This window comes from Thunnus albacares, chromosome 12, assembly GCF_914725855.1.
Source record: "Thunnus albacares chromosome 12, fThuAlb1.1, whole genome shotgun sequence".
Classification (NCBI taxonomy): Eukaryota; Metazoa; Chordata; class Actinopteri; order Scombriformes; family Scombridae; genus Thunnus; species Thunnus albacares.
Genome location: NC_058117.1, coordinates 1,890,770 through 1,915,798, shown reverse-complemented (window position 1 = coordinate 1,915,798; position 25,029 = coordinate 1,890,770). Strand labels below are relative to the sequence as shown.

The 25,029-nt window shown below is 37.9% G+C and overlaps 1 protein-coding gene across 2 annotated transcripts in view; it reads right to left on the bottom strand.

Moving 5' to 3' along the window:
- Positions 1-18,641, bottom strand: part of LOC122993237 (junctophilin-1-like) — a 56,581-nt gene extending 37,940 nt beyond the window's left edge. Inside the window, exons 1-2 of one of the 2 annotated variants that reach the window (XM_044367221.1) lie at positions 17,521-18,641; positions 16,009-16,964 (exon numbers count right to left, since the gene is read on the bottom strand). In XM_044367221.1, coding sequence (XP_044223156.1) covers positions 16,945-16,964; positions 17,521-17,899 — 399 coding nt within the window. In that variant the 5' untranslated portion in view covers positions 17,900-18,641 and the 3' untranslated portion in view covers positions 16,009-16,944. Of the gene's footprint in view, positions 1-16,008; positions 16,965-17,520 lie in introns of those variants that run through there. The other variant, XM_044367220.1, reaches the window with a different exon arrangement.
- Between the last annotated feature and the right edge of the window lie 6,388 nt (positions 18,642-25,029).

Sequence of the window (25,029 nt, the reverse complement as noted above, 5' to 3'; positions counted from 1 at the left end):
AGCGAACGCGGTAACCGTTCAGTCCACACTGACTCTGACCTGTGCTCAGAGTCTCTGTCCACAGAAGCAGCTGTCTGACAGCAGCAGCTGCTGACCCACAGCTGGCTAACCTGCCTTCACCAGGCTGACTGACAGCAGAAATTTAATGAACCAAAATAGTTTTCATGTCGGCTCCACGGGAAGAAATCAACAGTGTTGGTATTTATTGATGCATTGATTTTTATTTCCCTGCCTACCGTAGCGGGTGAATGTGCTTGTAGTGAAACAGGTGAGCTCACAGACAGACTGGGAGCCTTGATCAATTAATGTAGATACCGTTAATATGTTCAAAACACATATACAATGGGATATTTGTGTGATTTAAACAACTGTCTGTGCAGAATATGCTTCGCATTTGACAATCTTCTCAACAATAGCTGCCATCTTGCTTTACACAGGGAAAAGTGGCTACCGGGTAATATATTCCCTCTGTAAGGGCTTGTAGGCAGATGGAGCAGAAAGAGGTGACACCTCACTCCCCGTACTGGTGGCACAGTGACACTGTATTAGATCACCGCATCAGCGATTTCATCATACAAAAGCTGCAAGTCTCAGTCTTTTTTTAAAATTACTTTATTTATTAATTGAATGGGACAGTGTGCAGTTTGAAACATTAAAGATGCATTGCGCCAGAGTTAGTTTGAAGAAAAAAAAGGTAAAATGTTTTCTGCAGCAGCTCATGTGCATTTATGATCAAGTATCCTTCAACATTATATTCTTAGAAAACTAATAATATTCAGTGGGGTCCAAAGGTCTGAGACCACATTGAAAATCTCTAATATTTTCACGTAAACCTGGAAATAATTAGAATGTTTGAGGGTTCAGAAACATTTTAAAACACAAGTAATGACATGTAAATTGAAGAAGAAATATTTAAGATTCTGCACTATTTCTAGGTCAACAAATTTGTGGCATTGACCAACTTAACTCGTTTGTACAAAAGGTTAGATTTCCTTGAGTTGTATCCTTTCCATTGAAGTGTTCAGATGACACTCAGGTGGATTCGATCGACTCATCAGAGGCTCGCTCAAGTAACTCAACTTGCAGCCAGTGTTCACCTGTTACAACTATGGCTTTAAAATATAAATAAAAATAAATATGAACATTTTCTTTGTCAACTTTTATTCATATGGCATATTCAATTATTGTCATTTATTGAAGTGTCAAAGTTAAGGAACACTGTGTTAAGTTGAGTTAAATTGCCTTTTCTGTGTTGTTTTTACATGAGCTTACATTTTGGCCACCGAATTTAAGGGCTTGGTGGCCCATGGGGGCCAGTGCTTAAGAGTAATAGTGTCTATCCCTGCTTTATTGTATGAATATGAGGTGAGAAAAAGAGACAATTCACCTCAATTATATCCTCACGGCAGAGAGCTGAGAGGATATATTCTTGCAGCCATTGTGGAAGCAGATTCAATCTCTTTCTAGATAAGCTGTGACTGCAGCTGCCAGGGACTGAAAAGTTGTGAGTCAGTGAAATCAGCAATTTGCACCACAAATGTCTGTCAGGAGAATATATACACAGGTACTGACAGTAACACTAAAGGGTCCTCAGACATGATTCTGTATTTCTCAGCAATCTACTCAGGGATCAATTTCTGTCTTTATGTGTTTGTACATCTGTCTTTTTGATACAGTGATTGCTCATACATCCTCTGGTTTTATGTCCATTTGTCTGCTATTATGGGGCTGCAGAAAAGCAACATCTTATTCACAATGTCAGCAAGGCAATAAAGAAGTCAAAACTGTGACCTCCCAACCCAGTCTCACAGAAATTTGTGAAACAGTCACAAGATTTAATCTACAGATTTGTGTAAATGGACTCGAATTTCCCATTTTTTTCATGACACTCAGCACGACTTTCTAACGAATGTATTGTTGTTTTGTATTGTATGTCTCGTGCCTGCACCACATTTTTTTTTTCTGACGGCTGGCTGCTCACATAAAACATGACAAAACCTGACAGTTTGACTGACAGACTGACCGAATGTGACAGTTTAACAATCAAAGCAGCTGAGAGTTTTTATGAACTGCTGAGTGTTGAGTGAATGGGGCTAGCCAATGTTGGCAGCTTTATTTCCAGCCTGTCTGCGATGATGCATCGGCTGGTTTTGTTCCATTTCTCAGAAAAGGATCCCTGATTAACTCTCATACAGATCAGTAGAAACAGCTTTGCGAGTTTTTTCATGTATTTTTCTCTGTAACGCCAGGGTCACACAGCCTACCTCTTCCTAAACAGTGCATGTGTGTCGCTGAACTCTTGCAGCTCACATGCCGGCGGTGTCCACACAGACAGTGTTGCTGCGGGGCGCTGCTACCGCCAACCCTATGTTTCTACATAGAGTTAGACTTTGATAATGGCCATCAATAATAGAATGTTTCATATCATTTCATCATAAATTTCATTTATATTTAGTTTAGACACAGAAAGGTTAAGAAGTGTGTGTTCAATTGTGAAAATAAATAATGATGTGTGAGGTGAAAGCAGCTTTCTTTCTGACGGGTATGGTGGGGTCTGGTTGGGGCTACTTCTGTGTCAGCCACATACACTCCTCACACAGGACAGGTTTTTTTTTATTGATTATATTGATTATTCTGGCAGTTAAACCCTTGCTGTCACTGCTCCAAGTGAAGAAAGTACCTCCACGACAACACCAAGTTCCCCAAACGAGCCAAACACACTCTGAAAAATAAACCTCCGAACTGTCAGGAGGTAAACTGACAACAAACAAACAAACAAACAACAAGTTCCCCATCAGAGAGGCTCCCTGCCCCAGCGTGCACCACGCAGGCTGACCTGCAGTGGTGACACTATATTTTTTTCATGTCTGTGACATATTCTATGGGTATAGACACTGAAACTATAGTGAAAGTTGTAAAGCTGCTGGTATGATGTCATTTGATGTCACTGATATGAAAAGCTAGGGGGTTCTGTGATACAAACACAACGCTTACACAGGCAGTGTGTCCCGGCCGTAACATTGGCGGTAGCAGGTGCTAACAGGCCAAGCTAACTGTGTGTTAGTGGTATTGCATTAGCGGCAGTCTGGACAGAGTGGAGGTATATGTATATGTATGGTTCCCACCCTGAGCATGACGTCAGAGGAAAATGGTCACCGTGCGGCTCTATTGTATTGTGGGCGGTTGGCGCGCTCGACTCCAAATAAATAATAAAAATAAACCAACATCTTCACTTTTTCTTAACATAGATCATCTAGATGCAGTGTAATTACTAGTTTGGCTGTACTAGATGTTTGATGTATTCAGTAGATATATCTATTTACAACCCTAAACTGGAAGAACTACAACTGTGGTGTAGATTTGTATCAAGCTGCATGGTGCAGCTCTAGGGAATTGTAGTTTTTTAAAAAAAATATTAGTGTTTTTCCTAGAATTGTAAGTTATAAATACTGAATTGAGAGTACACTGAGGAGTTTAAGGGGATGGTAAACACATATGTGTAATCAGATTTAATTAAATTATTTATTATTTAATTAAATATCTAGGCTAATTGTTAAATGGGTGAAAATTAATTTTAACCATATTATACCCATATCTGACAGCGCCCCCAGCTGTTGACTACACTCACATGATAGCTGAGGTCCAGAGTTCTCTATAATAGTTGGTCCTATGTCTGTAGCCCCTTTTGTTGCCGAATTACAAATATGCACCGAGGTCAAGGTTCAAAGGTCACTGGTCAAAGCAGGAGCCATGTAGAATCTTCATACTGTTACTCTCCAGGCCAAGACCTTTCCAATGATGTATTTGGTTTCACTCTATTACAAGTTTTTAATTTTCTCATTTCATGGACACAAGCCATCCCAGGCCTAGTTTCAGAGAGCACTTTGAAGGCCCAATATATAAAATGAAGCTTTTTTTTCTTCTTTTTTAATGGAAATAGTGAGCAAAATGAGTCACCTTCAAAGATTATAATACTGCTGACAATCTAGGGCATTAGTACAGGCTTGGAGGAAGGCCTGAAGTGCTTGGGTTAGGGTTAGCCAGATTTTTTGTATCTTTATGATTCTTGGTTTTGGGATTTTATGTCAGCATGACCTACAGTTGCCCATTCAATCAGAATCTGTTTTATTAGCCAATGCAAGAATAGAAAGAATGTGTCTTGGCATTTTCTCCCAAAAAACACAACACAGAAAAATAAAAATAGACAAAAGTAAGGTAACACTAAAAATGATAATGAAATGAACTAAGTAATATTAAAATAAAATTGAAATTTTAAAATCTATTTACAGAATGGAATAGTAATAGTTTTGAAATTAAATATAAAACATGAACTGAAATATTAACTGTACAAAGGAAATATGGACTGTGCTACGCATAAAGAAATGAAGTGTATGAAATATATGATATACAGTAATCACCACCTTGTGATGATCACCACCTCAGTAAACACCATCTTATTCATAATAATCGTCTACATTTTCTGACTACAATAATAAGCACCTGGAAAGCAAACCAATGCAGGCCGATTCCCTTTCAACAACTAAGATTTTATCTAAGAAGAGCCTTCAGTATAAACCACTAGATGACAGTATAAGATAAGGATCATGACAATATTCAATGTGCTTGATCTAATTAAATTTACCAAAAGTTCTGGTACAAGTCAAAACCAGTCTAACTTCGATGATTTCATCATTGTAGGTTTGACGCATTGCATGCCACAGCCTCAGGTGTTTCACAAAATTCCAGACTAGTAGCTACAAGTACTAACAAAAGAGCCAAAATGAGGGTAATATTCCTTCTTTATTGATGCAGTTCTGGAAATAACTTCAGTTGAATTTTTTAGCATGCTTTACATCACGAAATATAGCCCTGCTGACATTTCGAGTATGGATGAAATAACATTATGGACTCGACTGTCCATGATTATAGACTGAAAAAAAGATGTTCTAGACTTGGGACTAAAAAGCTTACTTCACTTTATGAATTGAGCTCAGTAACGTTAGTCAACTGCACTCATCACCCCACCAGTTGTCAAGACCCATATGTAAGCTGTAAGAATAACATTATCTAGCCAACTTGCTAACACTAATGTTAGCTTACGCGCCAGACCAACAACATTTTAAAGCCTCTAGCGTTAGCATTAAAGGCTTGTTTGGTGATGATGAGCTGAATATTTTTTAACCTGTTTGCTTCCTTTATCGAAGTTGTGATTAGTTTTAGGGTTAGGGTTTTAGTTTTTCGCTGTCCAAGGCTATGTTTGGGTGGGTGAGCCCTGCAAGCTTTACAGAAGAGGAGGGTCGTGTTATTCACCTCTTCAATACCAAGCCAGTCTATTTTCCATTTTTTATTTTTTGTAGAAGCGGCAACTTTCTTTGCCCTCTTATTTGCTGGGGGTGGCATTGGTGACAGCCCAGGACTTGGGATACTTTCTTTGGTGACAGTTGGAGCCTTTTTTAATGGGATGAAGGTCCATCGTAGCAGCTAACTTCACTGCAGGTGCAGGATTGCTTGGCCTCTGCCAGGTATCATTACAGCAGTGTAGTGTAAACAACAGCGCTGTTTGTGTGAGAGTGTGAAATGGAAATTAAATGAATTGAATGAAAATAAAATGATGGCTTAATGTAGGACTAGGATATTGGCCTAAACTGGAAATATAAAATTATTTATATAGAAATCTTGGAGGCAATTTTTGCCCCTCAATCACAGTTTTTAGGGGCATTCTGAGATTTCTTGGTGCATTTTTGCCCTTCACCTCATTCATTTCCAACACTGACCCACAACACCATGCTCTTCTGTAGCCTTCTGCTATCAAAAACTGAAACTTTATTTCTCAGAATCAAAAGAGAAATTATTAAAACTGATAGTCTTAACATAACCTATCGTATTGTTGAGTTATCAAGGACACTTTCGTGTTTTTGTGTTGAGAGATGTTAAAGACATCATCAAAAGAAAACCTTAGCATGGTGACAGTGAGGAAAATAGGCTACTTCTGGGTGGTGGGTCACCCAGTCGACCCCCCCAGACTAATGCAGACCATTGACTGAAGGCTACTGATAAGATTAAAATAAAGAAGTAAAAACAACAAAACAACAAAACAAATGTCGAGTAATGTAGAAGTTATAGTAAAAAATGAGTAAGAAATGGAATGGAATGGAATTTATAAATTATTTTTTGACGGATTGTTACTCCATACCCTTAAGCTGGAATCAGATTAATGAAACCTACAATCACACACAACACATAACGGACACTCATCAAAAACAGTTTGACTCACTAATTTATACAGCAAGCAACCAAAGTGGAAAAGGAAAACAAAACCTGATAAGGTGGATAATAAAATAATTGATACTCTTTCACTCACAGGACATCGCAAGTTTGCCATTTACCCCCAGCCAGTTTTGTATTTCTCCAGCTCCCACAAGTGATATCAATGTCCTGATTCCAGTCATTGATATGAAACGTTTAAAATGTCAAATATGTTTAATATAATTTTAAGAGGTGAAAAGTAACTAAGTATATTTACTCAAATAATGTACTGAAGTACAATTTTGAGGTACTTGAACTTTACTTGAGTATTTCCATGTGATGCTACTTTATACTTCCACTTCACTACATTTCAGAGGGAAATATTGTACTTTCTACTCCACTACATTTATTTGACAGCTTTAGTTACTTTTCAGATGAAGATTTGACACAATGGATAATATAACAAGCTTTTAAAATACAACACATTGTTAAAGATGAAACCAGTGGTTTCCAACCTTTTTGGCTTTTGACGTCTTACAAAAAGCAGTGTGTAGTCGGGGTCACATTTCACATGTCTATGAGTTATTGAAGATGTGGTATTAAGTCCATTTTAAACATATCTGACATTTTATTCAACAAAAGTTGTTTAGATTTCTCTCAATCCATCTTTCCTTACAGCACAGATTGTTGCTGTTTCGGAAGGTATTTAAGTAAAATCTGTATTATTAATAACCACCTACTCTACTACTGGGGTGAAGGTGGGGGCCACACCTCCAGCCAATTGGAATATGAGCTAATGAATAATGCAAGTTCCCTTATGCTCTTTACCTGGAGTAATGTCTGCAGCTGTAGGACAGTATATAGGTGTCTATGAAGCGGAGCCTGATCCTGAATGAAGAGAAGAACCTGCTGAACAACTGTGTCTAAGTTTTCTCTTAAAGTAAAAGTCATTTTTTCAAACATAGCTGAAGGTTGCTAGCTTAGCTTTAGCACAGATATATTATATTCCTTTAGGAAAACAATAAGAAAAGCTTAAATAAGCCTTTCATCTTTTTTATTAAATAGTCCCGTTGAATCATTAAGGCTGGACCTCTTGGTTTAATTCCACTTTCTTCCTGCTGTCATCCAATCACTTTAAAGTCAAGAAGGCAAATCCCTCTCATCACTCAGTCACTTAAGGTTAATGCTGCTCTCTTCTCCATGCAGGAGCTAGCCTAATCACTCATCAGTGTGCCAATCAGCTTTTCCTGACTGTTTGACAGCTTCATGACGCTGACCTGCACCCCACCACCCCGACAGCATCAAGGCTTCATTTAGAAAACCAGGGCAGAGATGTGCTAAGAAGATCAATATATTACATTAAAGATGCATGCCCTTATATTAGATACATTTGTGTATCTTGTCCCACTCCTTCTGTTTATGACCAACTTTATTATCTCTTTTTCCTTTTAGTTTGGTGAAGGTGGAGGAACATAACACAAAAGAGACCGAATGCACTCATACAAGCGACATAGACTCTAAAATTAAATATTTACATATAATTTCATTGAAAATACAGACAAGATGTATTTTTCTCTATTATTGAAATAAAAAACAAAAATCCTGGACCCACCTACCCCCTAAATAAGACTAAGTAAACAAGTAAAAAACTACAAGACATGAAAAAAATACACTGTCACCACTGCAAGTCAGTCTGCGTGGTGCACACCGGGGCAGGGAGCCTCTATGGCGGGGAACTCCAGAATGGCGAGCTTCTTTTCTCGACTCCTGCTCGCTTTCTGTGACATCAGTTCAAACCAGGATTCCTGTCTGTTGTTTCACCTGCTTCTAGATGGAGATTTAGTGTTGTCATTTTACTTATTTGTTGTCAGTTTCCCTCCTGACAGTTAGTTTGGAGGTTTGTTTAGGGAACTTGGTGTATCTGGTGGGATTTTCTTCACTTGGAGCGGTGACAGCGGGGGTTTAACTGGCGGAATAATCAATATAATCATTAAAAAATCCATCCTGTGTGAGGAGTGTATGTGGCTGACACAGAAGTAGCCCCAACCAGATGTAAAGAAAGCAGCTTTCGCCTCATGATGAATGAGATAATGGATTTATTGAGCACATGCTTCTTAACCTTTTTCTATCTAAACTAAATATAAATGAAATTTATAATGAAATGATATGAAACATTCTATTATTGGTGGCCATTATCAAAGTTAAAGTCTATGTAGAAAGATAGGGATGGCAGTAGCAGCTCTGTGTGGACAGTTCAGCCACACACACACTGCTGAGGAAGAGGCTGACCTCTTAGGCCGGAGGCTGACCTCCGGCCTAAGTAATAACGACAACTCCATTAATGTCCCAGTAAGGCATGTCAGTGAACCAACATGCACGATATGCCCTTTCACAGCAGACACTTGACATGTCATAGTGTGAATAGCACAGGTGTAATTAACAGTAATGATGGCTAAACTCCATTTATATGTGCTGGTTCCAGAGTCATTTTTTTACTGGGATACTTAAATGGAACAGTGCCACTGTTAACAGTCAACATTAGTTCCACCTGTGCTTTATCTGCTAAGACACTTCAAAATGTCCACCAGGCTCACCCAACTCAACTGTAAACTGTGTAAATCAAATTTCTGACAAAACTGAGAATGGTTCTAGTAACTAGTAACTAGCTAGTCCTAACGAACGATGACGATGCACAAAAAATGCTGCTGACAGAGCGTCATTCACCTCAGTTCACAAATCACTGTCATCCATCTGAAGTTAGTGATGAGCACATGTCAGAGTTTCCCACAGAATTTTGTATGACTGTGGTGAGTGAACCTTGCACTCTCCAGGGAGGTCAGGGGGCATGCTCCCCAGAAGAAAATTCGGTACATTTTAAAGTTAAATGCATCAATCTGGTGCACTTTGAGAGAAAAATGAAGAGGCTAGCAACCAGACTTCATTCGACCTGCCTCAGCTCCACCTCTTTGCCCATTTTAGATTAGCCGGGAGTTTGGCGGAGTCAGGCACTGCCAAGACGGTGATGGCCGGAGAGCCCACTTTGAGTTTCAACACCACTCTCCAGAAACCAATGGGTGACGTCGTGGTGGCTATGTCCATTTTTTTTTTTTTTTAATACAATCTATGGGTGCCACTTGCTGATTTTATGGCAGTGTTGGAAGAATCTGATATTTCTTTCGTTTTTTGTGGGGAGCAGATTGCTTGAAGTAGGTATGAGATCAGACAAGATCTGCAACAATTAGTCAATTAATCAATTTGTTGCCAACTATTGAATTAATTGCCAACTATTTTGATAATCAATTAATAGTTTGGAGCCATTTTTTAAGAAAAAAAATCCAAATTTTCTGAATCCAGCTTATCAAATGTGAATATTTTCTGGTTTCTCTGGTCCTGACAGTACCAGAGTTATGACAGTAAACTGAACATCTTTGGGTTGATGATTGTTAGTCAGGACAAAACAAGACATTTAAGCGTGTCATCTGGACTCTGGGAAACTATTTTCACCATTTTCTGACATTTTATGAACCAAACAACTAATTGATTCATCAAAGAAATAATCAACAGATGAATTGATTATGAAAATATTTGTTAGTTGCAGCCCTAGATTGTAGAATATAGTAGGCTAGTGAGAGGGGGGCTGGTCACACACACTGACAGACAGCACACATACAGAGAGAGAGAGACTTGCTTCAAAAGATTTGACATTTTACACACAGACATCAGGTCAAATCTGTGGTTGTGTATCAATGTCGCCACATCTCTGACATGTGTTTTGGCTTTCTGATGCATACAAGTGCTTTCTGCTGTTATGCTGTATGAAAACGTAACCGAAAAGTGACCATCTACATTGCATTTCCACTATGTATTTCTATGCAATCCTATCACCTAAGGAGCTCAGCTGGAAGCACTGACTGACAGGCCCAACACACAGGAGCCTAGCACCTGTATGTTTCTTTTAGTATGCTTGAGTGTGAGAGGTATTTCCACAGATAGGCCATGAAAAATATTGTGATTCTAAAACCACAACCAAGTTGAACGTCATGAGATGATAAAACAGTTAGCTTTGGTGGCCTGGTTAGGAGAGCTCAGGCTCTGGACCTGATGGCTTCAGATGGAGAATGTGAGAATGTGCTATTTTAAAAGATGGAAGTAACTTGAGACACTGGCCAAACATAACTCCAAGCAGCTATCTTGCTATGTGGAATAAGCCTTCTCTACTGCCTGACTGAAGAGCCTGGAAAAGCCTCTGGTATAAATTAAAGAGCAAAAGACTCAATAGCTTATATTCTAGAAGTTTCTCTCTCTCAAATGATTTACAAATCTGACAAACTGATACTGAGAAATTAATTTTAGCAAGTGAAAATCTTATTGGAATTTATTTATTGAATAGAGTCATTGGTAAATATAGTAACAGTGTCTGCTGGCATGTTTACTTGCTGTGAATCTTAAGCAGCCAATGCATATATAGATCCTGATTCACCAAAGTCCACTTTGTATAAGATTAATATTACCTGGGGGCTTTTAAGAAGTTGAAACAAGTTAAACATTTGGAAAATGTGCAAAAACAGAAACAGAATAGAATATGTGGACAAACCAGAGAAGCTGTTTCCAGTCTTTATGCTAAGCAGACTAACCACATCCTGCTTTCAGCTCCGCACTTGTCACAAAGACATGAACTGATATCCATCCTCTCATCTTACTCTCGGAAAGAAAGTGAATACACATTTTCCCACAATGTCAAACTATTGCTTTACATTATTTGTGATAAATATAAGTTGTCTTTATTGTGTTTATGCAAATACACTGTTTCCAAGTTCCACTGACATAATGTATTTCACCAAGCAAGGATAAGATATTTGACCAAATTACCAAATCTTTAAGTAATTCTCTTTTTTGTTCTTGGATTATTTTCTGTGCTTTTTCCACCACTTCAAAGTTGAGAATAATGGAGGATGTGGTGGAAATCACAGCCTCAGAAAGATGTAACAGCATTTTGGGTTTGAATTCTCATTTATTCCATCTATGTAATCGACATCAAGACCCATTATTTTTCAGTCATATCCAGAAAATCATGACTTTACTGACCGAATCCCAAGAAATAATGTTAGGATCTGTAAATCTGAATGAAACACAGACTGGTCAACCTGTGTGAATGAAACAGACATTGCAGGGAAATACCAAGAAAAAACAATTTTGATCAACGGAAGTTAAGCTTTTCAGCCACTTTATTGCTATTTAATATGAAATTCAGGATAAATATGATATGCTGCTGTTGAAGTGTTTAATAGGCTCAGAGTCCATTCACTATGTTGTTCCATTTTCTTCCTGCTGTTAGTAAAATTATATCAAACTGAAAGCAGTGAATTAACAGTTTCTGACTGATTCATGCTCATGGTACCAGCATATCATGGTAAACATATCATAATAGTATTATATTGTATGTTACCCTATGAAAAATTGCAAATTACAGTAAATGATTGTGGCAAAAATAGTTCTTTTAAAAAGTACAATGTTATTTTTGCTTGCACTCCATACAAGTATGTAAATACTGTAAAATTCTAAAGTACTGTCTATCAGCGCCTTTCTTTATTTGAGTCATGTCTTTTTATTTTCTCCATTTTACTTTATATCATATTTTGAAGGAACCTCCCTCTCTCCTCTGCTTCCATTTGTTATCTTCCTGATGATTCGCTGTTATTGCAACATCTGTTTCACAATATAGTAAAATGCTTCCAGCAGTTCTGGGGGAATACTCCCTTGATTTCCAGTGTTGAGTTTCTTAGACTTAGCAGCTTTGCAGAGAGAAAAAGAACCAATCAAAGATGGAGTGGACAGTTCCTCCAGAACAATATGTTAAAAATTTGGAGCAGCTGAGTGGTGCAATTTCATGTCATACACAATGCTCAGCTGCTGATTATTAACTGATGGAAAAATGCAGTGGAAATACAGATTATGATGCCGGTGCAGCACAGGTGATTTTTGCTTTAATTATTTAGCATTTATTTATGATATATTATTTGTCATACTTTTAAAATTACCAGCATGGGGCTCCACAAGTTGAAACTTTGCTTAAAATTTAGTTTCCATGAATAGTTAACTAACAAACCCAAACACTACTTTATTCTGAAACATTCAATCACACTGCAACATTTTAGGGACTATTGAAACTTGCATTGAAATGTGTTTTGGGTGATCAGATTGCAATCAGATAGTGCTTGACCACATGACAGTACAGGTGTAAATGCACCCAAGACACAATGAGAACAGATTATGATCCGATTGGTCGAACCACCTCCGCAGGTGTTCAGGGTCCCATTGTGACCACATTGAACAAAAGTGTAAATGCAATTGTGTTGTCAATCAACATACAACTACATGGGCGGAAATACGTTATTGTATGTGACTGTTCCAAACCAGTGAGGTAGCAGCCATTAGCCAGTTCACAAGCTAAGCTACTAGCAAGAAAGCTATGGATATTCAAGACACTCATGGATGGTGTGAAGATGGCTTCCTTGCCTGCTTTGAAAAGCATGAAAAAGTCCATACAACAGCACAGCTTCATGGATGGCTGTCATCTTTTTTTTTTTTTTTTGGACCTGCACGAACAAGAGGAGGACATGATGTTGGGTTGTTTGAGCTGGACAGGTGTAAATGTAATCAGGTTAAATCTTGTCTAGATACAATCTGGATATGAGACACATTTTAATGCAAGGTGTAAAGGCCATCTTTGTTTCCAACATTGGTTACATTTCTTAGATTACAATATTTCTTAGATTTGACATTTTACAAATGTTTGAACAGGTTCAGTGGTACTAACCATATTGACAGATCATTATATATAAAGTTGGCAGCGTCATTTGCACATATTTGTCGGTGTTTGTTATGTTCAATCAGTAAAGCTCACATGATGGACAACAAAGTCTGGCTTGGCCCAAATCCCACTCTGAACCCCTCCGATCTGAGAAGTATATTTTCCTCAATTTGTACAATATTCATATTGACAAGAGTGTTAATGTGGATCTGATGTGGCAGGAAGGTTTAAACAGGATTTAGACAAACCCTCTTCAACTTGTACAAGCGTGGCAATATATTGATTATATCTTTATCAAAGTAGATGTAATTACTTCAGAATCATCAGAAGAGAAGAAGAAGTTTATGAATATAATAACCTGATGTCTGTTTTGATCTTGTTTATCAAATGCAATACCTGAAAATGAAGATAATTTATCACATTAATGCACAAACAATATTAAAACAGTATTTCCCAAATATTAAAGTCATACCTGTCACTGATAGCAGACATATTTATATTGTCTCACAGAATATATTGTCATATTGCCAAACCCTGATCCTCGTCATGGGCAAAATGCTGTTTTCAACCAACACACTGCTCCACCTGAGCACACCTGTTGCTGAATTAAAGCCCATTTTTTGACCAAAAGTGCCAGGAACTATGAAACCAAAGGAACCTAACCTGGAACTAAAAGTCCCTGTTGTGCAGGCCTGTTTGTGTTTCCACCACATCCGAAGAATCAAGTAGATCATGCAAATTAGACCCATGAGAAATTAAAAAACGAGGCAGCATTTGAAACACAGTGTTCACATATGAGGAAACAACACAGTTTTCCTGTTTTAACTGCTGATGACTTGTTTGAGTTAATGAATGAATGAAAAGGAGAAATGCAGAGGAGGAAATAAAGGAGAATGAAACTCAGAATATCTCTCAACAGTAAATCATCTGCTGAGTATTGATTATTTACTGTATTTCTGCTTTAGAACTAAATCACCATGAAACAAACAGAAAATAAAGTTATACTTCACTCATCCACTCACTTTGTTCTCTCTACTGCCTCTCTCTCTCTCTCTCTCTCTCTCTCGCTCTCTCTCTCTCTCTCTTATTTTTCTGTGGCTATTTTTTTTTTAAAAGAGTCAGGAAGCCGACAGCAAATCTTTACTTTTAACATCAACAAACAAAGTGATACATGTTCTCCTTGTACTATATCGATACTAGAGTATTTCCTTGTTTTATGAACTTAACGATGCAAAGGTTGAAGGAGTTGTGTGTCTGTTTTTGACCAGTCAGAGATGGTCATCCTGCAAACCTTTCCCCTAAAGTTCCTGTACTTTTGGAAAGGAATACCCCTCCTCCCAGTCAGGGACCTTTTTAGCCCCTGGGACTATCCTACTGGTACTAAATTTAGACCCTGGTTTCTCAGGTCGAAGCACACGTTTAGTCTCTGAGTTCCTCAAAAGGTTCTTGGTCCTCTGGGAAAGTTCCTGCAGTGGAAACACCCTTTTACAAAAGGAAGCTTTTTAAACTCATAGCAGCTCTGTTCACATCACAGGGAGACACTCATTAACTGAAACCGATGGCCGCTGATCACCATCTTACATGTCAACTTGTGATGTGATTTTGTTTCAGTAACAACTAGCGTGACCGACGAGATTCTAAACTTAAACACATCAGCGCACAAAGTTGTATTAACATCAACAGCTGAAACAAGAAGCGTCTAAATAAAATGCAGGATAAAACTTACAATGTTTGTTTAAATCTAGTTTTATATGATTTTTTTTTAACATAACATCTGGTGCAAACTCTCAGTACTTGACACAATTCAGTCAGAACTCCTGCTGATAAATACACCACTGACAACTGAAGGAGCCTCAGTCAAGTTAGTGCACTGAAGAACTCACTGGTGACACTGAAAACACATGTACTATTGACAATTTAGTGAGTGATATGTGGAAAACTGCACTATTTTCAGTCCTGTTGAGTTTTAAATGTAAATTATTTTTTTTTATTTTACATAAATTGTTGTACTGTCCTCTTTTGCTTACTTTTCAAATAAGAATATTCTATTGTATTACACAATTACCACTAATGCAATATCACCGCCACTGCTACTATTATAACAACATCAGTTATACCATTAATACTACTATTAGCCTACTAGACAAGGAGGAATGAAGGCAAAAGACAAAATAAAAGCATCAGGCATTAGGACAGAAAAAGAGAAAAAAGGTTCAGTTTCACACTTTTTGAATACTGACATTAGCTAAATGTTAAATTCATGTCATGCTTCCCAATAGAACTGTGCTACGCCATAATTACAAAATTTAAGAAACTCAAAAAACATACATTTTTCATCTAATTTAACTTTTAATATGTGATCAAACTGATTCTAAACACTACAGCAAGATGCAGCCATGTAGTCTCTATATGAGTCTACATGGCTGCATGGACCACCTGTTAGTGTCCTAAATTTATCCAGCTTAACCATCGTATCAAACTGTCTTCTTGTCATTACGATTCAAGAAGTCGGTGCATGTTATTTCCTGTCTCTTATCTCACTTCAGTAACGCTTGATTTTTCAGGTCCCTTAATTTCCTGTACATTTTTGGAGTAATTTACAGGTATTTAATGGTTAATTTTTAGGGTATTTTACATAAATCGTGGTGCAATTTGGTACAAACAAAAAAAGGGTTTAGTTGGTAAGCACCCAATCAGTTTTTAAGAAAGAATTTAATGTAGCTGGACACACAAAACTACACACTGAAAACTTGTCTCTTAGTTACAGAATTGCTAATTGCTAACTTATTAAAAATATATGCAAATTAACCCAAATAAATGGCCACTTACCAACTAAAACAACTAAACCCTTTCTCTGGTTTCTTTCTTATAATTTGTATCAAATTGCACAACCCTTTCTATAAAATGTCCTAAATATCTACCGTTAAATACCTGCAAATTGTTCCAGGAAATTAGTATCAAATTAAAGTGTTACCCTCAATAGTGATATGCGAGTCCTGGATAATTACAGTGTGACAAGTAGCTAAATATTTCTGACCTGAGCTAGCTCAGGTCAGGTAGAGTGCCACAGGTTTCAGGTCTATATGTGTGATGCCACATAGTCACCACAACAGAAAAAAAACATTTAATTTGACAGTTCATCATTTATATACATCAGGTTCAGGTAGGATTACCAAGGGTCTGTTTCAGATCAGGTCCAAAATGTTGGACCCCTGAAGACTTCTATTGTGGCCTTATTTATTGTTGTTCTGGATTAAAAATCACTGGTTGTTGTTGATATTCCCAGCTAAAATATATGAGATCATTCAAATAACTTATTAATAGAAAATCGGAATGAACAGATTTAGGTCTATATGACATTAATTATCAAACTGCACTGCAGACACAAGCTGACATCTTTCCATCCTGAACCACATTATGACATACAGTGCATGTTATGACAGACACTGTAACAACAATACAACAAATATGGTGGCTCAGATCAGCATAGCGGTGCTCGATAGTATTTCCATGACATTCATTCACAGAACATCACAGTAACTCAATATAAAGGACTCAAAATATCCCACAATGCAACACAAAAAGTAGAGTACAATTGAGGGTGACCAACTGAAAGCTATAACTACCATCATGTTAGTGTTAGTGCACAGACAGGAAATCTGCTGAACGCATGCTGGATCGAAGAAATGACCCCACAGCCTTCAACGTCTAATCTAAAACTGCATAAATATATCTACAGCTTTTCGACAGGTCAGACATGTCGCTGCGTCTGTCCTCAGGTCAGGATCTGATCTAAATTTAATTGTAGTCCAAGTTAGGTTTGGCAGCAGGTGTTTCCAGGGAGCTCTGTTTACATGGAGCAACACATTTGGTTTCCACACATGCGTTCATGCAAGGATCTGAGTGCCTGTTCCACAATAAGGAGGGAACAAGTTAAGTCAAATACTCTAATAGAATAATAACATGCAATGTGCAGATACAGCATGTTGTAAGGAATCCAGCCAACTACTTGAAGAAAGACAATAAACTGTGTTACACACACACGAATGGTTGTTCACTCCCTCATTCTAAGACAAATCTGACTTAAGTATTAGGTGTGTTAACTGAGACACCAACATTGTGTATCTATATTCATGGCACCCATCAACTATTCAGACACATAAAAAACACTTTCTTCATATATATGATAATGAATGTTATTTATCTATTCATATTAATTTATTTTAAATTTTAAATAAATTTACAGGGTTTACAGCAATAATATTTACTTATCAGTATCATCCCAGCTTCTAAATAAAAGTGATAATAAACACGTTACTTCATCACAGACGTGACTAGTGTGAGGGTGTTTGTGTGGTCACCGGGCACGTGCACAATCTTTTTGCTAAACTATAGTTTCTAAAAATAGAAATATTATGTTCCAACAGTGACTAACATGAGCAGGCACCCTGTCCCCCTCTCACCTCCATCGCCGTAGGTCTCGACGCCATATCCGTCCTGCAGTCCGTTACTCCAGGTGCCCTCGTACCTGGCTGGTGTGTTCAGGCTCTGCCGAACTCCGTACCGACCCTTGAACCCGTGAGCCCACTCTCCCCGGTAAATCCACCTCCCCTTGGTTTCCACGCCGAGCCCGTGTCGTTTCCCCTGGGTCCAGTAGCCCTGGTACACATTGCCGCTGGGCCAGGTATAGACGCCGACCACCTCGAAACCATTGGACCAGGAGCCCGAGTACTCGCCCTGGCCTTTGGGTCCGGTGCACACACCGTGGCCGTGGGCTTTGCCGTCCTCCCAGCCTCCGCAGTAGGTGCCACCATCGTCAAAGTCGAACCGACCGCCCGTCATTCAGACACGGAGGGTGAAAGTACCACTCGGAGGCGTGTAGTGAAGTCCAGAGTGTGTAAAGTTATTTCAGATGCGGGTCCTGTTGGCAGGGTAGCCCCGGTGAGGATGCGAGCTCTCGGCGGAGGAGTGAGGAGGGAGCGGTGCGGGATGGCGGCTGGGCGCATCGGCAGTGCTGTGTCGGTTTCTGAGAGCGAGACGTGGGATGATGAGAGGCGGCCGCCACGGCTGCCAGAGTCGCTCCACTGCCGAGTGCTGGAAGACTCTCCCACTCCCCCCTGGAGTGGAGACTGCCAATTTTTCCGTGATGCAATGAAACGGTACTTCCTGTGTGACTTTTCAGAATAAAGGCCAGAACATATTCAACCAATGTGGAATAAGCGGGAGGGACATAATACATTACATATGGTCAATATCATACATAGAGTAATCGCCTGCTGTGGTCTCATACAACCGCAGATATGAACGGGACAGCAACATTATTTGTCTCATTATAAATAATATTTTTAAAAAACTCAGTTGTTGACAGTTGACACATTCCCATCATTTCACGATTAACATACAAGGAAGATTTGGAGCCTATAGTGAACCACAAGCCTTTGTACAAACCCAGCCACTATCACATAACAAGAGTCCAAGCAGTTCCATGTCTACTTTCTGGCTATATGATTATACATAAATGTGTGGAGAATTATGCAGCATGTTACACAATACGCGCTTAAGGTTTGAAAAACAGTTTTGTCAGGGCCAAGACAGACATTTTTCATATATGACAGTAAAATGAATATCTGTAGCTTTGGGACTGTTGGTCAGATAAAACAAGAAATTTCAATAAACTAGTTGGGTTCTGGGAACTTGTGATGGCTAATTGTTACCTTTTTCTGTCATTTTATAGACAAATCAAGTGATTCATTTAATTCAGAAAATAAATTAGGAGGTCAACTGGTAATAAAAATAATTGTTAGCCTTGGTTGATATTGTGCTTTAGCGGTGAATCTTGGGAATGCAGGACTCCTGGAGGCCATGGCAATCCAGTCTTGTCTCTATGTAAAAATAATTCTGTGATTTTTCATCCACAAGTGAACTGTGATTTTACATGTTGACTGTATTTAACTTATTTTAGTGAAGTTTTCCCTTTAAATTAATATCTCATGTTTCTTTACAGTAAAATTGCGTCATAAATATATCTGCCCTGACGAAAATTAACATCCCCTTCATATTCCAGTGACAATATATTTTATATAATATATAAAATTATCTTAGTCTTGCCAGACACCTGCCTCTTACAGGGCTTGTCGGGATAGTTTGAGCCCTGCAAAGCTCAGGGCTTGATTTTATTTTATTTATTTACTTGTTAATAAAAGAAGTTAGTAAAATATGTTTTTGAGACTGTACAGCAACTCTTGTCTGCAACATATTAGGAAGGGCAGAAATAAAATTTGTCTATGTTTTCCCTGTGCAGACATAAAACAGACCCCAGTCTATTTGAAGCTGTTAAGTTGGCTGATTTCTAAATTTAGAAACGACACCACCTGTTCTCACTGTTGCTCAAACTACACATACAGCTGCAGCAGAATTACACTGGGAATAAAGAACACATACAAGGGACTAACCATTACAAATTAGATCACTGTTTTACCCTAACTGTCCTATTGACAGTACGTTACAAAATGCACAATTTCTCAAGAGCCTCAAAAAATGTACTTTTAATTTGAAAGCCACTCCACTTGTACTTTTTCCGTTAACTGTGTCTAGCTTCATGCTGCTCTCTGCCTGTCTACAGGCCTGCCTCACATGTTGATGGACAGTTTTCATGTCAGACCAGTCAACAGCTCTCATTGATGCATTTAAATGATCCTGACATGGTTCTCAGCTCAGCCTGTAGATTTGACATTTTATGCTGCTGGCTTGAAATACCTGTAACATGGCACACTTTAACTCGCAGTGTATATTTTGAAATCAGCTTATATTAACATTAAGACCTGAGAAACAACAGCTTGATATAAACACACACCTCAGTGATTTTCACAAACAGCAGTACTGGTTAATAGATTGTGCTGATGGTGTTGAACTATTGTGATAGTGAACGTTATAGTGAATGTTGAGTGTTGTGATTTTTATCAGATGCAAAACAATGAATCCAATGCTAAACTTTATGTAACAGAATATTAATAATGGTAGGAATAAATGTCACATTTTATGGTTTGGTATTTGTTTCACTAGTATTGCATTTGTAATGTCATTGAAACATTGATGATTTGCTGATGCTGACATGAAATCATTTGGAGCTTCTGTCAGCTTCTGTCAGTACTGACACCCACAAAGGTTGTTGTTGTTGTTACAGGTTATTTAAACTCAGGAAACCAAGACCATGGCAGTAACACTGTCCCACTCATGCCAGCTGTTCAGAGAACAACAAAGGTGTATTTCCATGCATTGTCCAACACTGCCATCTTCTGGACATTCAGGTTGGTAAAACTCAGCCTGCTGCTGATTATGAGTTTTCTTTTTCTCCTAAATGCTCCACGGTTACAAGACAAAGTTAAACTAAACGGGGCACAGATACATTATCCTAAGTGCAAATGCAACTTTAATTTAAAACATTAAAAAACAAACTAACTAACAAAACAAACAAACAGAAAAACATTTCACACAACATAACTTCACACAAAACTTTTACTCCTGAGGAAGATAAAGACTGATTTTTAAAATGCTCACATTAGATCTTAAATCTTTCTTTAAAACCATAACTTACATTTGCGAATAGGCTGCTTCTCTTTATCTGACAATGATCAGGCAATATATATACTGTGTATTTCAATTGGTGACCACTTGGTGACATCTAAAAAAATCTCACTGAACCAATGAGTGAGTCATGAGCCAGACTAAATTGCTTACTAAAATAAATTATTTTAGTAAACAATTTAAGTCTAAGCTGAATCACAGAGCAGAAAGCTGCTGCGTCACTTCTATCTGTGGGTTGAGACTTTCAGGTGTGTTGAACTGTGGCTACACTCCAGTTAGTGTCACAACTTTTTTTTTTTTTTGCTTTTTTCCCCCCTTGACAGGTTAAAATACTCTGAAATGTTGAGGAGATGTTGGAAACCATTCAACTTTTCTTCAGTGACAAGGACATATTGATAAATTGATTACCTGTGAGCATCGAGACAAAAATTAGGTCTTAATAATATAGAATTCTGACATAAAGAAATACTGATTTTTTTTATGTAAGATGTTGAAAAATTTGAAAGCTGAGTCTTTCTAAGTCTAAAATAAATTAAATTTACACCAATGGCAGATTTTTTTGGCCACTTCTGGACAGAACAAGAAGCCCATAAGAAGAAGCATTATAAAGTTGTCACGGTCAACATGTTAAACATGTTGCCTGTTTACACATGCAGAAGACACAGAACAACATTCTCATTCATTTGGATGAATGATAGTCCAATAGTCACTCTCCTATTAGCTCTGCTTTGGTTTCCATCAGCTTCTGAGAAAAATATGTGTCTCTTTAGCTGCTAAATGCTCCACTATGTTCACCAGCTAGTCTCTGTGTCTGTCTGCTGTTTGCTGCTGAACAGGTAGTATACAGTAAGTTTATCAGAGCTTTTTTCACTAAAAACAGGTGATGCCTACAAATACCCTGTGGAGTTTTCTTGTAAACAAAGTTATTATTGCATTTATTTTCCACCAAAATGGCAACAAATGTCTAGAGTGCATTTCCTCTCATAAAACATGTAAAAAGACAAATTCTTTTTAAACCTGCTATGTCATATCCATGTCTTCAGTCTTCTTCTTTTCTGCCTTTTGCTGCTGCATTAGACACATTTCAACTTTTAACCGTGTGGATAATAAATACATTTTCTGAGCACCACAAATAATCCAAAATTATACTTTTTATTATCACAATTTGAGCCATTACGTGAAATAAAAATGAAGGTGCCCTGTGGAGTTTATATGCACATAAAATTATGTTTACATTCAGTGTTTCTACCAAAACTTCTGTATCCTTGAGGTATAACAAATGTTGAATGCATTTTCTTCCCCATAAAACATTTGCAAAGCAGATTTTGCAACAGTTCAAATCTTGTTTACATCTTGGTTTACTAGCTTGCAGTCTTCTTCCCTGCCTTTGCTGATGCACTGCTGTGTGGGCTGTGTATCATGTCACTATGTGCTCATGCACAAGCGTACACAAGAACTCTTGTAAAAAAAATATTGCACCATTGCGATTCTAGTGGCCAACAACTCTTTTCTTTATGGGCTTAAATTAGGGCCATACATTGGATCATGCAACATTTTGCATGATTACATTCAAATGTGTGAATGTGTAAAAAATATCTGAACAAATAGACTTCATTTTTGAATCTGTAAGGAGATCTGTAGCTGTGCATGACATTTTGTGAACAAATGAAAAAGATTTCCACAAAAAAAATTTCCAATGTGTGAGTGCATAAAGAAGGTATGCACAAAGGTTTAGTCACAATGGTTACAAAAAAGGTTTGCAGTTACACATCTATCTGTTTGTGGGTGGAAAAAGTTCAGAAGTTTACAGCTATGAATCAAATCTATGAGTACAATTTATTTTAGGCAATTTATTGTGGCCAATTAACCTTTCCTGTGCGTCTTTGGAGTGTGGGAGGAAACAGGAGAAAACCCATGCAGACATGGGGAGAATCTCCACACAGAAAAGGCCATGCGAGCCAGCAGGAGAGTATAAAAGATGCATTTTGGCACTCATAACCAGTGTTGGAAGTAACGCTATTGTAATTCCACTACAAGAAATCTAACACAATTACAGTTATTGAAATTTGAATGGGCTTGTTACTTGTTACTTTTGTCTTACATTAAGATAGTGGACAGCTGCAGAGAGTAACAGACAAACACAGCCTAACCTTACTCCTCGGATTTTCCCATTTATGATCTAACGTCACCTGACCTTACGGTGACACAAGTGAATCAATCAATCAGCATTAGACTAACTTAGCCCACACAATGGCCGACAACTCAGGCAATATGAGCTTGCTGTCCTGGAAATATGGACATTATTTTTCCCTCCATTATTTTTCCCTCCTTTTCAAGGACAAAAATACACTAGTGAGGTGTAGTCTATGTGCAGGTGGCCTATCTATTATGTCTATTGTGATAAGAAATTACTGTCAAATGTCTGAGGAACCATTATTTTATTTGACACTGCCAAAAGAGTATTAAAATAGACTTGATTTGAGGGCCTGTGGAGGATACAATAAATAGGCCTGTCAAAACATATCTATTGTTTTTTATTGTTCCACTACTTACTTTTCATCATAGTGATAATGGATACAATGATAGATAAGATTTGACAGTTGTCTTATCCCACACTGAGCCACAGCAACACTAAAATAATATAGCTATGTCTGCATTGATAAGAAGGTTGAAGCAGATGTTTATAATACAAAAGTTACTTTCCCTAGTGAGTAATTACATTTATATGCAGTAATTGGTAAAGTGATTCTATTACTTTTAAGAGAAGTAACTAGTAACTGTAACTAATTACTAATTTTCAGTAACTTCTGCAACACTTCTCTTCACAGAGCTAGGATGAGGAAACTGTGGCGGGTTGTAGCTGGTTAGCACTAGTTCAGTATGTTTCTGGTACACAGTGACACTTAATGTGAGTAATGTTAAAACCTTGATTGTGTCCTGGCTGTGGAAGGTGAGAAGCAGTTGTTTCCATTACCATTAATAACAAAAGGAAAATATTATACAATGTTGGGACAACAGAAAAAACACAGCAGAAGGCGCCAACTTGGCAGAGAGTAGTTAATCATCAGTCACTGGAGTTTATATGAGTAAAGCTGTGAGAAAGAAAGAGGGCTGCACACTCACATTTATTCCCTAAGTCTCTCTCCCTCTGCCTTTTATCAGCTTCAGTGTATCAGCCAGTGAAAACAGCAGAGAGCTGCGTCATTGTGTTTTTATAGAAACTATGATTTCAGCAGTGGGTGTGTTGCAGGGGTGCAGGGGTACGCTGGCTCTTTACTACAATGTTTCATGCTGTTGTGTTGGAGCCTGTTATTGTTAAAGCTGAACACACATAATCAAAGCTTCCTGAGGAAGAGAGAATAAGAAATGCTGCAATACACTAACCCTCAACATCGAGTTTACTGTAGCTTCATGAATGGAAACTGAATGTCAAAGCGAGGGCTCACCTAAATTATAAGACATGTTTTTGCACAACTCTAGTGGCATCTCTCCATGGAGATAGTTTTTGTTTATATAGTCCAGTTTAAGATATTGGTCTCTGAAATTTCTGCCTCTGCCACATTATAATGACATTGAATGGAATTTAGTTTGTGCTGCTCCCAGCATTGAAAAATGGCAACAAGAAAAATCAATAGCAACATCTCTTTCCAGTAACAGTCCCTGTTATTATCCAGAATTCTGGATAATCCACAGAACACTATGTGAAATTAATCTAATCTCTAAAATAAAAATAAAAATAAAAATAATGAGTATTAAGGTCCACTTACTAGATTTTGGGGCTTTCAGTCACATTTCACAGTCTTCATTCTGCAAATGGAGGTTTCATCATAAATTTTACAAACAGAGAAGAACTTGGTTATCTTCCGCAAATATCTTTAAATGTATCGTAATTACAAAATAAATGAGTCCCTTCTCTCACTGTTCCTCAGTTTTGATTCCAGCCTTTGTCTCTAATGATGATTAAATATTGAGTTTTAATTGAGATATTTTTATATTTATAATATATATATATATATATATATATATATATATATATATATATATATATATATATATATATTGTGGCGATCAATCCCACAGAATAAAAAAGATAATAATAATGGGGATTTGAACTATGTTCGGGACTAGGCAAATGCCTTACATTCATGCTGTAAATATATGTTATGTTTTGGTATACGATTGCCCATTCTGTTTTCTGTTGTTTTTTTACTTACTTCCACACCCCACTAGCCCAGTCAGCCAGTGAGCTAGCTCCACGTTGCCACTCCCTCGGAGTCCCGCCTCTTCCGTCTTTCTACCAGTAGATTTAATTCAGTATGGCGGGGGTCGCCGGTGTGTGCAACAGCAGGAGAGAAACCCTCATGTCCGGAGTAAGCCTATCCTTGGCG